The sequence below is a fragment of the Nelumbo nucifera genome, chromosome 1 (genome assembly GCF_055504915.1).
Source record: "Nelumbo nucifera cultivar China Antique chromosome 1, China Antique-T2T, whole genome shotgun sequence".
In the NCBI taxonomy this organism is placed as follows: Eukaryota; Viridiplantae; Streptophyta; class Magnoliopsida; order Proteales; family Nelumbonaceae; genus Nelumbo; species Nelumbo nucifera.
The window spans coordinates 214,307,553-214,321,706 of record NC_142649.1 but is presented as its reverse complement, the minus strand read 5'-3'; the positions used below and the strand labels follow the sequence as shown (position 1 = coordinate 214,321,706).

At 36.8% G+C, this 14,154-nt stretch overlaps 1 protein-coding gene across 1 annotated transcript; it reads left to right on the top strand.

The window, feature by feature from the left end:
- Window positions 1-11,490: 11,490 nt before the first annotated feature.
- Window positions 11,491-13,911, top strand: LOC104604708 (Pentatricopeptide repeat (PPR) superfamily protein). The gene is made up of 2 exons (XM_010269181.3): window positions 11,491-12,785; window positions 12,918-13,911. The coding sequence occupies exons 1-2, from the start codon at window positions 11,859-11,861 to the stop codon at window positions 13,518-13,520; spliced, it is 1,530 nt and encodes a 509-aa protein (XP_010267483.1). The 5' UTR covers window positions 11,491-11,858; the 3' UTR covers window positions 13,521-13,911.
- Window positions 13,912-14,154: the final 243 nt, after the last annotated feature.

The window sequence follows — 14,154 nt, the reverse complement described above, 5'->3', positions numbered from 1 at the left end:
AGGAAAATGGTGATAGAACCATATACAAATGAAGTTGTGTCACAATTTCATGACCAAATTTGATTACTTGTCTCTTGAACATGCTCTTGGAAAACCATGTACTAAGTGCTAACATATAGGAATTTGCTTAGACTTTTTTTTTGTTTATTAAAGCAAACCTTATTATTAACATAAGTTGATTAGATAATGACATGAAGTTGGAGCATCCTAAAAAGGCCATGATGGGATCATACACCGGGTCTGCAATGATACCAGTTTGTTCATTACGAGTGACGCATAGCTGCAGAAGGAGTTTATGCTTATGAAGTGGATTTATTTTAACAGAAATTAAGAGGAACTTATGAGCCATTAATGTAATATATTGTAATTATTCTCAAAGATTTTTTTTGGGGTTCAGGCAGGATCATTTTCCGAAGGAGTGGGATTGCATCATTTTTTTGTTCTTCCTTTACTGTCTAAAGGTAGTGGAATCATTCTAGTAATTAACTTATATCCAATAATTTTAACAATGCAAAACCTATGTGTTTAAATCCAACCTGAAAATTAGACCTTTCTTCCATCTGAGTGGCAAGTTAGTAGTTCAACTGTCAAGTTAAATGGGTCAATCCATGATGTCAAAATTAAATTAGGCACATCTCTAATATTTTATATTCGTCACATTAAACAAAAATAAGTATGATAAAATAAGATGTCATAATCAAATGATACATTTTCTATTCAGGTGGTGAGTCAATAGTTCAACCCATTTTGGTCAAATGGGTAAGGTAACTGATGGTTCAACCTATTTGGGTACATCTCTAATATTATGTATTCATCATATCAAACAACAGTAAGTGTGATAAATGAGAACTATTTTTCTTAATGATCAAAATGGAATAAAAGTTACAACTTGGAAACAAACTGTTTCCATCTAAGTGGTTGGTCACGGTCCAATTGTTTGGGTAAAATGGGTCAATAAATGGCGTCATAATTAAATAATAAAAACTCAAAAATAGAAAGAAATAAAGTATAAAAATACAAAAAGTTGTGCACATCTCTAATACAAAATATCTAACATATTAAAAAATAATAAATATGATAAATAAGAAGTATTTTTATTAACAATGGAAATGGAATAAAGAATTTAGATCCATATCACATCATGCTTTGATTACTTATTTTAGTCTCATGGATTATTGATAAGGGTACTGAAATTCTTTTTGTTTTCTGAAATTATCACATGCAAATGCACATGCGCATTTACTAGTATAAAACAATATGTGTTTTATCTTCTTTCAAACAAAAAAGAAGCAGAATACAATATTCCAGAGGATCCAGTAGATGTGTTTAAAATATGGGATCTTTCAAACTGGTATGGGGATTTTACAAAAAATTGTCTGACAATTTCTTTGACTGATGCTCTTGTTTTTCTTCTTTATTCTCTGCTTTCAATCCCTCATGGTTCTAGTGGACTGATGTACATACTGCTGTGTGAGATTGTGTTGTCCTTAAATTACTTGCAAAGAAGAAAGAAAGATAGAGATAGCAGACTAGAAAAAAATTTCATGACCCCTGAAGGCTAGGGTTGGATTGCATCCAAGGAATTGACATTTGGAAAAACAGTAACAAATTGGATTGCTCTTTGTTCTTCATTTTGCTTCCTGTAATACTTTGGGCAAAAATGAGGTTATTTTTGTGTTTTTGAGTGTTACAATTTGCTTACTTTTAACTAGCTTTTCCACTAATAGGATGTTCTAATTGTTTTTCTTTTGGATTTATTAAATCCATGGCATCTATTTCTCAGTTATCATTTTCCTGTTGGCGCAACTCTCTTTTCCTGAAGCATCAATATGGTGTTGGTTATACTCTTACTTTGGTCAAGGTTTGCTCATGTTTTGATATTTTTCACCATTAAATTCCTTGATTAGGTTTTATTATAACATTTAACTGATGATGACTGATATGCCTTTGCCTGAATTCTTAAGACATCAGCTTGTGCTTCTGTAGTTGCTGACGTTGTTTATCGCCATGTTCCAGATGCAACACGCTTGAGTGATGTATTCATCTTTCATTATGTTCTCATTAGTTTCTTTTTTCAGTTTTAATATTTATCTAGTTAATTATTTTTTCTCTATCAGGTGCTTGCATATTTTAATCTTTATAATGTGAGAATGTTTTAAATCTTGAAATAAACCATTGGATAATGGATGTTGAATGGGATGAAGGTTTTTGTAGTTGGTCTTGTAGGGTTTCTCTAAACATGTACTTTTAACAGATGAAGTGGAAAAAAAGCCTAATATGTAATAAAGAGCTTCTTGATTTTCAGCATTCATAAATTTCTGAGTGTAAATTTCCACATTTTGTAGTTGAAGTGGTGGATGCATGAGCATCCTTTTTACTTCAACCTAACTTTTCTCTTAATTAATAAAAGAAGCATATACTTAAACTTAAACTCCATTCTTAGTCAAATATGTTAGCATCATGCATGCTATAAATAGGAAACTCCTAATGAAATTAGGAGAACCTCTCTTTAAGGCTATAAATAGGAGAACAAGGCGAACCCTCAACACACAACAGAAAAGAAATCTGCTAGATTGTTGAATCCAAAGAGAGAGACATCACAGTTTGACTGCACTATCTCCTTCTCCCTGTTCTTGCCGCCATACTAGTTCGATCTCCACCTATGGGAGCGATCAAGAAGAGTTCTTAATATTACCTTTTGGCAGAAAATGTAATCTGAAGTCGTGCTCACTAGCCCTCCATCAGATTCTTGCTGAAGAATTCGGTTCTTGCTGAAAAACCACCTTGTTGATTCTGCTTCATCCTGTACCGTGTCATCTTCGGTGGAAGCAGTCTTTGGATCTTTCCTTGGGCGTGAACACCTTCATTGGAGGTTATTACTACTTCGTATTAGGTATAACCCTCCACTCCCTTTTGGTTTCAGATCTGGTATGGTTTGGGTTCAAGATTGATCATTGAAAATGTAGTTTTCTAAAATAGGGAATGTGATTCCCACATGGGAGAAAGAAATTTTTGAAATTTTGCCCAACCTTCCTGTAGGGTTCGGCCATCCATATAATGGATCTCTCATCCCCTTAAATCCATACTCTCAGACAAGAGATGTAGAATTGATGAGTACAACAGAGCAAATTAGCAGGGCAACACAATTAATCAAGGATATAATTGAAGAGGTGTACTTGCACTTAAAAATTTGTTATCAATACATTTAATTTTGTAATCCCAAATCACAAGGTTCTAGTCCTTCACAACTCATGTTTTCTTTATTGGATGCAACAAACAGATGCATGGGGTTTTGGTCCTTCTGCAATACATGGATTAAGTTCTATGCAGCCTGGTGCTGAACAATTTATCATGAAAGTTCCAAACAAGGTAATACTAGAAGATCTATCTTTATGGTTGGATAATATTTTCAGGTTTACATAATATACTTCTACTTTTGTTTCTAGGTTGCTCTAATAATTGGTAAGGGATGCAAGATCATTAAGAATATGCAAAGTAGGTCTAGAGCACGAATTCAGGTCATGTCGACATGATGCCAGTTGATCCTTTGCCAGCATGAGAGATAGCAATGCTTTTCATTACTAAGGCTCCGTTTGGTTCATAGGAATAGGGGTTTGGAATCGGAATCAGAATGGGCTATTCTGATTCCAACTGTTTGGTTGGGCAGAATTGGAATTCCATTCCCATTCCCATTGGAATGACATTCTCTGCCCCTCTTAGGAATAAAATCCCAATCCTACTGATTCCAATTCTCATTTCCATTCCTGTCTGAACCAAACAGATTATTAGGAGCAGGCCATTCGAATTCCGATTATGACTGTAAACGAAACGGACCCTAAATATATACTTCATTTCTGATGCAGATTGAAGACATTGTGTACAAGATCAGCATCAAGAAAGCAAGATTTGATCATTTCAGAAACTCCAAGTCTAAACAGAAAGTGATGATACTGAATGGGGTTTCAGGGTCAGTGTCCCCAGGTGAGATGTTAGCCTTGCTAGGCCCCTCTGGTAGTGGCAAGACAACCCTCTTGACAGCATTGGGAGACTGACTTGGTGGGAAGATTGGTGGAAGTATAACATACAATGGAAAGCCATTCTCCGTCTTGGTGAAGCGGATGACTAAGTTTGTGACCCAAGATGTTGTGCTCTATCCTCAACTAACAGCTTAGCAGATGCATTAACTATGCAAGGGGTCAGCGGGTTTCTATTGGGGGAGGGATGAGAGGGTGGGGGTTCATCCCCCATGAAAGTAATATATAAGTTGAATGTATGAAATTGGGGTTAGGTTGCTAGGTGTACCCTATTGTGTTCTCTTTTTATTTGGGTTGGAATCCATATGGGACCTCCCTCCTGTAAAGAAAGGAAGAATAGGGGATGGATCACCCAGTCAACCCACTTAATTTTTTGGTTTATTGGTTGACTCAAGCAGGGGGTCCTACACTACATGACCACATAAACATGCATGAAAAAAGAGTTGATTAGTTAACTTTTTAGATGTATCTTTCTCTTCGATGCCTAGACAGGCTCATAATGGGTTCTAAGCTTCCATGCCTTGTGAATTTTCTCTTAATCACATTATGTAGTCTATTCTTTTCCTATTCTCTTTGTAGTGTTTTTGTCTTGTTGTTGGAATCCCTTTTACCAATATGAAAAAGGAAAGAAAATAAAAACATATTGATACATTTTTCAACTTGTCTGAACTTCAGGTTTTGAAGTTTTCGATGGAAAGAAATAGTATAAATGCTCTACATGGCCAGGTCACAATTGGGACCGTTATTCTCCAGGTATGGAACATCTTCTTATATTCCATTTATGAATGCCATTTTAATAAACTTTTAATACATATCATGAACTGACTACTTGCTGGGAACTCAACCACCAAACACAAATATTTTTTTTATTGCCACATTGTCAGTTTGAACATTTGTGTATTTTTTTGAGAAAAAGTATTGTAGTACTTTTTTTAGAAGCTGTTACCATCTAAAATGAGAAACTAAACTTTCTAGCAAGTATCACAAAAAGAAAGTAGCAGACTCAAAAAAAAAAAAAACGGTGGGAGGTGTGCTTAAATAAATCTGTCACAGCCAACCATTAATGTACAGACCCAATTGTTCTCCTAGTGATTTCATCCACAGAGCTGCTTTTTTCTTTAAATATTCTCTGATTTCTTTATATAAGTAGACTCGTGGTTGAACTCTTAAGTTTTCTTCATGTACCAGGATTGTGCTGTGGGTTTACTTTTTGCACTGCTTCTCATTCTAGGTGGTACTTCTGGTGTTCAAGGAGTAATATCCGTGACTAAGTCGTAAGTAAAGAACCTGCAAATTCCCTTCCCCTTTTTAATGGTTTCTGTTCCTTTTACTTTTGATGAAATTATTAACTAGTATTGCAGATGGATAGAAATTCATTTCTATGTATGAAGTGATTTGGAAATAAAATGTATTGAAAGGAAAAACAAGAAAATGGGGGAATGGCCTTTACTTGATTCTTAATTTTTTTTCAAATAAAAATTGGTAATAGATCAAACAGGCTTAGTACTTCAAAAGTTAAGAGAAAGAATGTATAATACAATGTGAGAGAAAAAGTAGAAAAACAAAGGGCATCATCCCTAGTCTGTTTCACACAGTGTTTCCATACTTACCTTTAGAGAATCATTTCCTTAGTTTTGCAATAGTGCAAATTTATTTGCATTGCAACCAAACACAACCTTATGCTCAGTTTGGAAAGAGTACATATACAAATTTGTACAGTGCAAATGCATGCAAAATACAAAGTTTTGCACTCTACATATTTATATTTGTACTCTTTCCAAACTGAACCTTAGGTTGTGTTCGGTTGCAATGCGAATTTATTTGCACTAATGCAAAACCATGGCAGTGCAAATGATTTTGCAAATTATGATTTATTTTTATTTCAAAATTTACCTTATTTTTATTGGTTGCAGTAGAAATAAAGTAAAATAAGACCTGAAGCAAAATAAAGTAAAATCCAAAACAAAATTAAATCATAATTTGTATTCTTTTCATTTGCACTCCCATACATTTGAACTAATGCAAACAAAATTGCACTACAATCAAACACAAGCCTTAATAACAAATTCCATTAAAGATCAAAACTTAATTCTAGAAGCACGATCAAAGAACACAAAGCTCCAAAATAGAGTGAAAAGGAAACAAATGGTAATCTTCAAAAATCAAAACTGAGACGATTCTCCTCTAAATGGAATGGAGATGGAAAGAAAAATGAGTAAGAAAAAAACTTTTGATACTAAACTCTTTCACATTTCATGTTCTCAAAACTCCCCATGATACGCTTCTCTTACTCATCACGTCTCTCTCACTTGTGCTCATAATGATCTTAACCCTTCTATCACCAAACAAAAATCCTAAAGATGGCGCTGCAAGATGCAATGGAATGAGCTCTTCATGCAGAGAGTCACAACTAAGGCACCATTCTACAACTCAACCATTCTCTCAACCCAACTAGCAATTGAATAGTGTGCTCATCAGTGATGGCATGTAGAAAAACATATTCATCACCAATAGAAGTAATTTGCAAGGAGTCTACACGTACCACCTTCAATTGCAACCAATGTTTTTGAACCACTGTTGACCCGGACAGTCAGACCATTCTTCCCGGAAACCGTCCAAACAACCGGTTCCATTTCATCCCTAACCCGCTCCTGGGTTAAAAATTGTTGACTTTGTCAAAAAATTGCTGACCCAGATGGTCGAATTGTCGACTCGTTTGACCCAGACAGTGATAACCCTGCATTTTGATGCTTTAACGACATCAATTCAGGGGTGTTTTTGGCCTTAGAAAAGTCAAATTGTGTCTTTTTCACAGTTAATTTCAATATTGTGGCCTTTGAGGGTCTCTATGCAAATTTTGGGGAAAACTGGAAAGTTTCCATGGCTGAAATGCAGATTTTGGGAAACTGATGTGAAGTCCAACTAAGAGAGGGGGTGTTTTTATGAAAAACTAAAAGCATGAGGGTGCCTCCTAGCTGCTAAACCTAGTTTGGCGCCCATTCTACTGTATTAGCATGCTCCCCATGCCTTAGCAAACCCTAGGGCGCCTTTTAACCCGTTCTTTTCACTCTTAACAAACCCTAGCCACCCCTAACTGCTAAATCCTCACATTCCATCCCTTCTAATTTCAACCATCCATTCTAGGGCACTCTCTTTTTAGCATTTTAACCCTCGGATATTAGCATGCTCCCCATGCCTTAGCAAACCCTAGGACGTCTTTTAACCCATTCTTTTCACTCTTAACAAACCCTAGCCACCCCTAACTGCTAAATCCTCACATTCCATCCCTTCTAATCTCAACCATCCATTCTAGGGCACTCTCTTTTTAGCATTTTAACCCTCGGAGCCACCTAACTTCTAATCTTCACCATTTAGCCTTTAGTCATTAAATCTCAACCTTACATAATATTGGGTGCCTTCTCCTTTTCTTCTCAGCCTTAGGATCACCCTAGAACCATTTTAACCCTTCATTCTAAACCCTAGGGCACCCATATTTTTGCTAAAACTAGTTGACACCCTCCTCTTTCTCTCTAATTTCAGTTATATCCACCATTCTCTATAAAAAGGACCCCAGGGGCCCCGGAGAATGGGTTGGTCAATTCACCTAGGTAAGAAGGAATGCTGATTTTGAGAAGTTCAAGGGTAGAGGAAGAGAAGGACGCCCAGGCAAGAGGAGGGGTTCCTACTTGCAGTTCGCCAACACCACTACTGCCACCTCTGGAATCGAATCCCAACCAGTCTCTTTAGTTTTAGTTTTAATTTATGTTCTTGCATTTCCAGCTCCATTTCTTTCTTTTTGCAATTTATTTTTATTCCATTTGATCTTCGTTTTATTTTTTGTAGATCTGCAATTCGGCCAGGTAAGATGGAATGCCTAGCTCGAGAAGTTCGAAGGTCAAAGGAGAGATCCGGAGGCTGCTACCTCTAATTGGATTACAGATTTTTATTTCATTTCTTTTGTTAATTTATTTATGTTTCTACACTTTTAGCTTTCAATATTGTTCAAATTCTATATTTTCTCAGTTTAATTAATTATTTTTTTTATTTTTGCAACTCCCACTTGTGTTTTCTTCTCCCGAATTTAAGTACATAAGTATTTTTCCCTTGCTTCCTTGTGAATATGACCCATTCTCATCACTTTACTGCATTAGTAGTTGTTTGAGAATCGAAATAATATTATAAATGTTTAAACTAGTGTTCCAAAGTGTTTAATGACACACTTCCAGACATACACCAAACAGTGGTTTGTAGTATAAAGTTATAGGAGAGAAATACATGAACTCAGATTTGAGTTCATGTCTCAGATCTGAGTTCGTGTCTCAGATCTGAGGAAGAAGAAGAAGAGAGAAGAAGAAGAAGATGATGATGATCTGAGAACTCAGATATGTGTTTGTTGCCACCACCTCGCCATCGCCATCGCCATTATCGTCACCGGTCAGTGTCGAACCACCCTCCTCTTCCTTCCCTTTTCTCTTTTCTCTTTTCTTTTTTCCTTTTTCCTTTCTTTCTTTCTTTTCTTCTTTCTTTATTTTTTTTTCTTTCTCAACCGACAACATCTCTTCTCTCCTTTCTCAAATCTCATAACTCATATAAAATATTTGCCTTAATATGCAAACCGTCCAAACTGTTCAACTTGGACAATTGAACCATTGACCCGGAAATCGGTAGTTAGAACGGTTCCGTTTTGGGGTTGGTTTTTAAAACCTTGATTGCAACTATATAACTATTGGTGAGAGAGCTCAGTGACTTTCTCTAATAACTCGATTACTTTTCTTCATGGATTCCTAGATAAATGGTGGAAAAAAAGGGATTGGATCTAGTAAGCACGTTAAATGAGCACTTGATAAATATTTTGACAACTATTAAAAGTGGGTATTAACCCTTTTCAAGGGTAGGCTGGGGGTATTTTAAGGGACAGGTGTCAAAAAAATTTCTAAGTGCTCATTTAACGTGCTTACAACATTGTGCCTACCTGATCCGAATTGGGAAAATAAGCACATCTTTCAATGAAAACCAATTCTACGTTTGCTCTCATTTTCCTAAGTCTTTAGTCCCCTATATCAACTTCACATTCTCTTCAGCCCATTCCTCTCCGTTGAAACCACAACCTTCCCTTCTTCAACTTTCTATGATCGTGTCAACCTTGCCAAGATCACATAGTTCATATCTTACTATGTCTTCCCAACTTCTTTTATACTTAGATAAAGAGGGAGAGAGGTGAAGGTCTTAGTAAAATGAGTATTTGATGTTCAACAGTATCTCTTCAAACAAGTTTTAGAAGAAATTGGAAACATTTTTCCATAAAATTTTTGAAAAATTTATCAGTCTTTCTTACTAGTTTTCATAGAAGTTTAATCATAAACAACTTTTATATTGGACAACTTGGATGGAGGGGTGCTTAACACCTTCCCTCTCCCAATCAATTCGAATTCAAGATCTTTTGGTTGAATGTCCTTCTCATAGAGAAATGGAATCACTATCTTGAAAATAAAATCAATTTGTTGAAGTCGAATGCAGGCCCATTCCTCTAAAAAATGTGTGGCAACTTCTTTTTCTTGAGCTGGTCATGAGCTTCCCTAAGCTCACACTAGTGGAATGGTACTCCCCTATTTGAGGGCATTGCAATTCCCTCGCCCTCCCTTTGGAATGAAACCCCCACTTTAGCTGATTCCATTTTTTTATTTTGATTCCCATATGAACCAAACAGGATACAAGAATAGACAATTCAAATTCCGGTTTCGAGGGGTTGTGATAGATTCTGAACTATAAATATTTACATTATATAAGTTTTTTTTTTTTGCTCCATGGGGCTACAAAAACCGGGGTAGTCCACCCCCAAACCTTAACCCCCACAACCTAGGTGTAGGTGGGAATTGATCCCAAGTTTCTACTATAACCAGCCACCTTACCAACTAGCCAATTGGCACATTGCAAATATTTACATTATTTAATTATTAATAGTAAATTAATAACCAATTATTAAATATCCCAAGTAAATTTACAAAAAATTAGTAACCATTATTTTTATGTTAATAATAAAGATTTACAATAAAATTATATTTAATTTCAACAAGTTACCAATTAACCAATATTTAATTTTATAAAGCTAATTAAAAATTAATTTTATAAAAATTATTAGTTTACATCAAAGTTTCGTAAAAGCAAATTTCCAATGTTTAGAAAACCAAATCAGATCGGCTAGTTGGACCAGTCGAACCATAACTCAAGCCCTTGGTCGGTTTGGTTATACCCCTAAAAGTGCATTGGACAAAAAGTTGGCCAAAATCGACGACTGGTTAGACCATTCCATCTAAAAAACCGGTGACCCAGTCCCGATTTTAGAAAATCGATTGATTTTTGACATTTTTATACATAAATGAAATTTTCTAAAGGCCATAACTTTGTGCTTGGATATCTGATTGGGGTGATATTTTTTTATTTTTTATTTTGGGTAACTTTTCAAGATCTATGTATTCCCAAGCCTTACCCCACTATTTTTTCTAAAAACACTTTTTTTTTTTTGCTTTAAATATTAATTTTTAATATACAAGTTGAAACTAAAATAAAAAGTTATATATATAGTTCAACACCAGTTGAACCTCTCCCTTTTTTGGGTCAACACCAGTAGAACATTGGCAATTTTGGTTACTTTTGGTAAACTAATAATGTAATGTTTTTCATTCTTTTAGTCCCTCATATTTTCATACCGGTAGGGATGGGATGCAAACAGATTGGATTCAAGTCAAGGTATATTTGAATCCGATCTAATACTATTCATGGCGGATCCGATCGGATCTGATAGGTCTCGATCTGAATTTGAATCCTATTAGTAAGTTGGATCTTCGAATTTGATCCGATTCAACTTATTTTCTTTAAAAATTAATAAATTATTTAAAGAAAATAAAATATACCAATTTAATTAAAGAAAAAATAAAAAATACAAGTATTTTTTAATTATTTTCGTCATATATATGCATGCTTTTTATAAAAAGTAAATAATATAACAAATTTATAAAAATACAACATAAATAATATATTTATAAATAAATAATACATATATATATGTGTATTATATATTTATATAAATAAATATAACATATAACAGATCGGATAAGGGGGTTGATCCGAATCTGATATGATTTTTTATTGGATCCTATTATTCGATCCAAAGATCCGAACAAAAGTCATCCAAATTCGACCAAGGATCGGATCTGAGATCAGATGATCCTATCCATTTTACCTTACATACTGGATAAGTGGATATCAGGTTTTCCGTGCGAGAAAGCTACTTTTATGTTTTGTAGTTTTGAATTTTATTATTTTATTTATGACATCATGATTCGTCTGATTTACCTTTCGGTCGGACTATTTGACCCGTGACCCGAAAGGGTTTCCGGTTTGTATCCGGTCCGAGTCTTACAACATTGTTTTCAGCTTTTCCCTCTTCTTCTTTCCCGGTTTCCCCTTCGTTCGAGACAGCAAACCTCCGAGGCTCCGACTTCTGAACCAAAAACCCTAGCATCGTGGTGTCGTGGAGAGCGGAGACAGTCTCCTTCTTAAGGTTTTGCCGTCCTTGTCACAGCTCGTCGCGTAGTACGCCACTGCCCGCTGCAACTCCCCTCCCTAATCTTTTCTCGTCACTATTCTTTAACTGGCGGTGGGTAGGTAAAAGTCACCTACTAAGTCTCGTCTGGGCATGGAGCAAAGTGAGCGAGCGGCGGAGAAGCCTCTATTCAATCTTCCCCAAATATAAATAAAAGGCTACGTAGAGAGTATGTTACCCAACTCAAAGTAGTCGTGAGCTGCGAGTAAGATGAGCTTGTTATGAACAAACTGAAGCAAGTTCACGCCCACGCCCTCAGGAATGGTATAGACAACACCAAATTCCTCATTGTTAAACTTCTCGAAATCCCCAATATCTCCTATGCTCAGGCCCTGTTCGACCTTATTCCCCATCCAACCGCGTTTCTCTTCAACAAGCTCATTCAAGCCTACTCCTCTCATGGCCCTCACCATCGGTGCCTCTCCCTCTACTCTCAAATGCGCCTCCAACGCTGCCCACTGAACCAATACTCCTTCACGTTCCTGTTTGCCGCATGTGCTGCCATCCCCAGCCTCCAGCATGGGCGAAAGCTCCATACCCAGTTCCTCAAGTTTGGTTTGGATTTTGACCCATTTGCCTTGACGGCTTTACTGGATATGTATGCGAAGTCAGGCTTGCTGGCCTCTGCGCGCCAAGTGTTTGATGGGATGATTGAGAGAGACATACCCTCATGGAACTCGATGATAGCGGGTTACGCTAGGTGCGGGAAGTTTGCAGAAGCAAGAGAGTTGTTTGAATTAATGCCTTTAAGGAATGTAGCTACTTGGACGGCTTTGATTTCTGGGTATTCCCAGAATGAACGGTACGAAGAGGCTCTTGAGGTGTTCATGGAGATGAAGAATATGGAGGAGGCGAAGCCAAATGTGCAGACCTTAGCTAGTGTCCTCCCAGCATGTGCAAATCTCGGGGCGTTGGAGATGGGTAAGAAGATCGAAGCATATGCTAGAGAGAACGGGTTCTTGAGAAATGTGTTTGTCAGCAATGCTTTGTTGGAGATGTACGCAAAGTGTGGGAAGATTGATACAGCAAGAAGGGTGTTTGATGAAATTGGTAGTGAGAGGAATTTGTGTTCATGGAATTCGATGGTCAAAGGATTGGCTGTCCATGGCAGGTGGAAAGAGGGATTAGCACTTTTCCATGAAATGCTGGTAAATATTTTCTTCTCTAGGTGATTTTGTCCACTTACCGTGTTTTCTATCCGATTCTATGCATAGCTTGTCTTAACGTTACTCTCTTATATTCTTTCATCTTAACACGCATGTCTGTGATTGTTAAACTAGACAGGAGGGGTTGTACCAGATGACATCACATTCGTAGGTGTTCTTCAGGCATGCAGTCACGGTGGCCTGGTTTCTGAAGGCTGGCGACTCTTTGAATTGATGCAGAAAGACTTCTCCATCGCTCCAAAACTAGAACATTATGGATGTATGATTGATCTCCTGAGCCGAGCCGGAGAGCTGAGTGAAGCCTATTCTCTCATAAAGAGCATGCCCATGAAGCCTGACTCGGTGGCATGGGGAGCTCTTTTAGGGGCTTGCAGTTTCTACGGTGATGTAGAACTGGCTGAGAAAGCAGCCAACTCCCTCTTTGAGCTCGAGCCGTGGAATCCCGGGAACTACGTGATTCTCTCCAACGTATATGCATTAGCAGGCCAATGGGACGGTGTTGCAAAGGTGCGGAAGCTTATGAAAAGCAATCAAGTTACAAAGTTGGCAGGATATAGCCTCATTGAGGCAGGGGGCCACATGCACAAGTTTATTGTGGAGGATAGATCTCACCCAAGATCTACTGAGATCTATGTGCTTTTGGATGAAATTTCGTCAAAGATGAGGCTGCATGGAAGTGTTGCCGAATTGGATGCTGAGATCGAGAATCATGTTTGATTGATGGGTTGGTCCAGCGAGAACGATGACAGATAAATAGGGGGGAATTATGTTTGAGTAACCCTGATTTATAACAAAGCCAAATCAGGATTCACCTTATAAGTTATAACTTGACGATGCATTAGATGGACTCACATTTTTTTGAGAGAAAGCAAAGTATAATATCATTAGAATAATAAAAAAGCATGTACAACCAGCTGCTGTACACAGGGATTTTACAAACACTGCCATGCTGTCCAATTCTACCGAGTGACCCCCACCCTGAATCTATTGATTCTTATTTATTTTTATTTTTTATTTTTTATATGTAAAAATGAGGATGCAACAAATAGAATGGTGGAAGACCCTGATTTCTTTGTCCAATATAACCCCTGCCAAATAGTTTCTTTTTTTATTGGGTGAGTACTTTTTGTGTAAAAACCGTAGAAAAAGCAAATAGCAGAAGATTGTTTCAACATCAACATTTTCCATAGATGGAACTCTTGAATGTTTTGTTTCTTAAATGTCAATGACAATCAGAGTTTTTGTGGTAATGAATATTGAACTGGAATGCATGCCGGAATCCTTCTCAGCAATGTTGTGTTTTTCCCTATCCGAGAGGTTGTTTCTAGTCTCTGATAATTGATTAGTTTTT

Coding starts and splice junctions, on each gene's coding strand:
- LOC104604708 (XM_010269181.3), top strand. CDS start 11,859: ATGAACAAACTGAAGCAAGTTCACGCCCACGCCCTCAGGAATGGTATA. Junction 12,786..12,917: donor CACTTTTCCATGAAATGCTG/GTAAATATTTTC, acceptor TTGTTAAACTAG/ACAGGAGGGGTTGTACCAGA.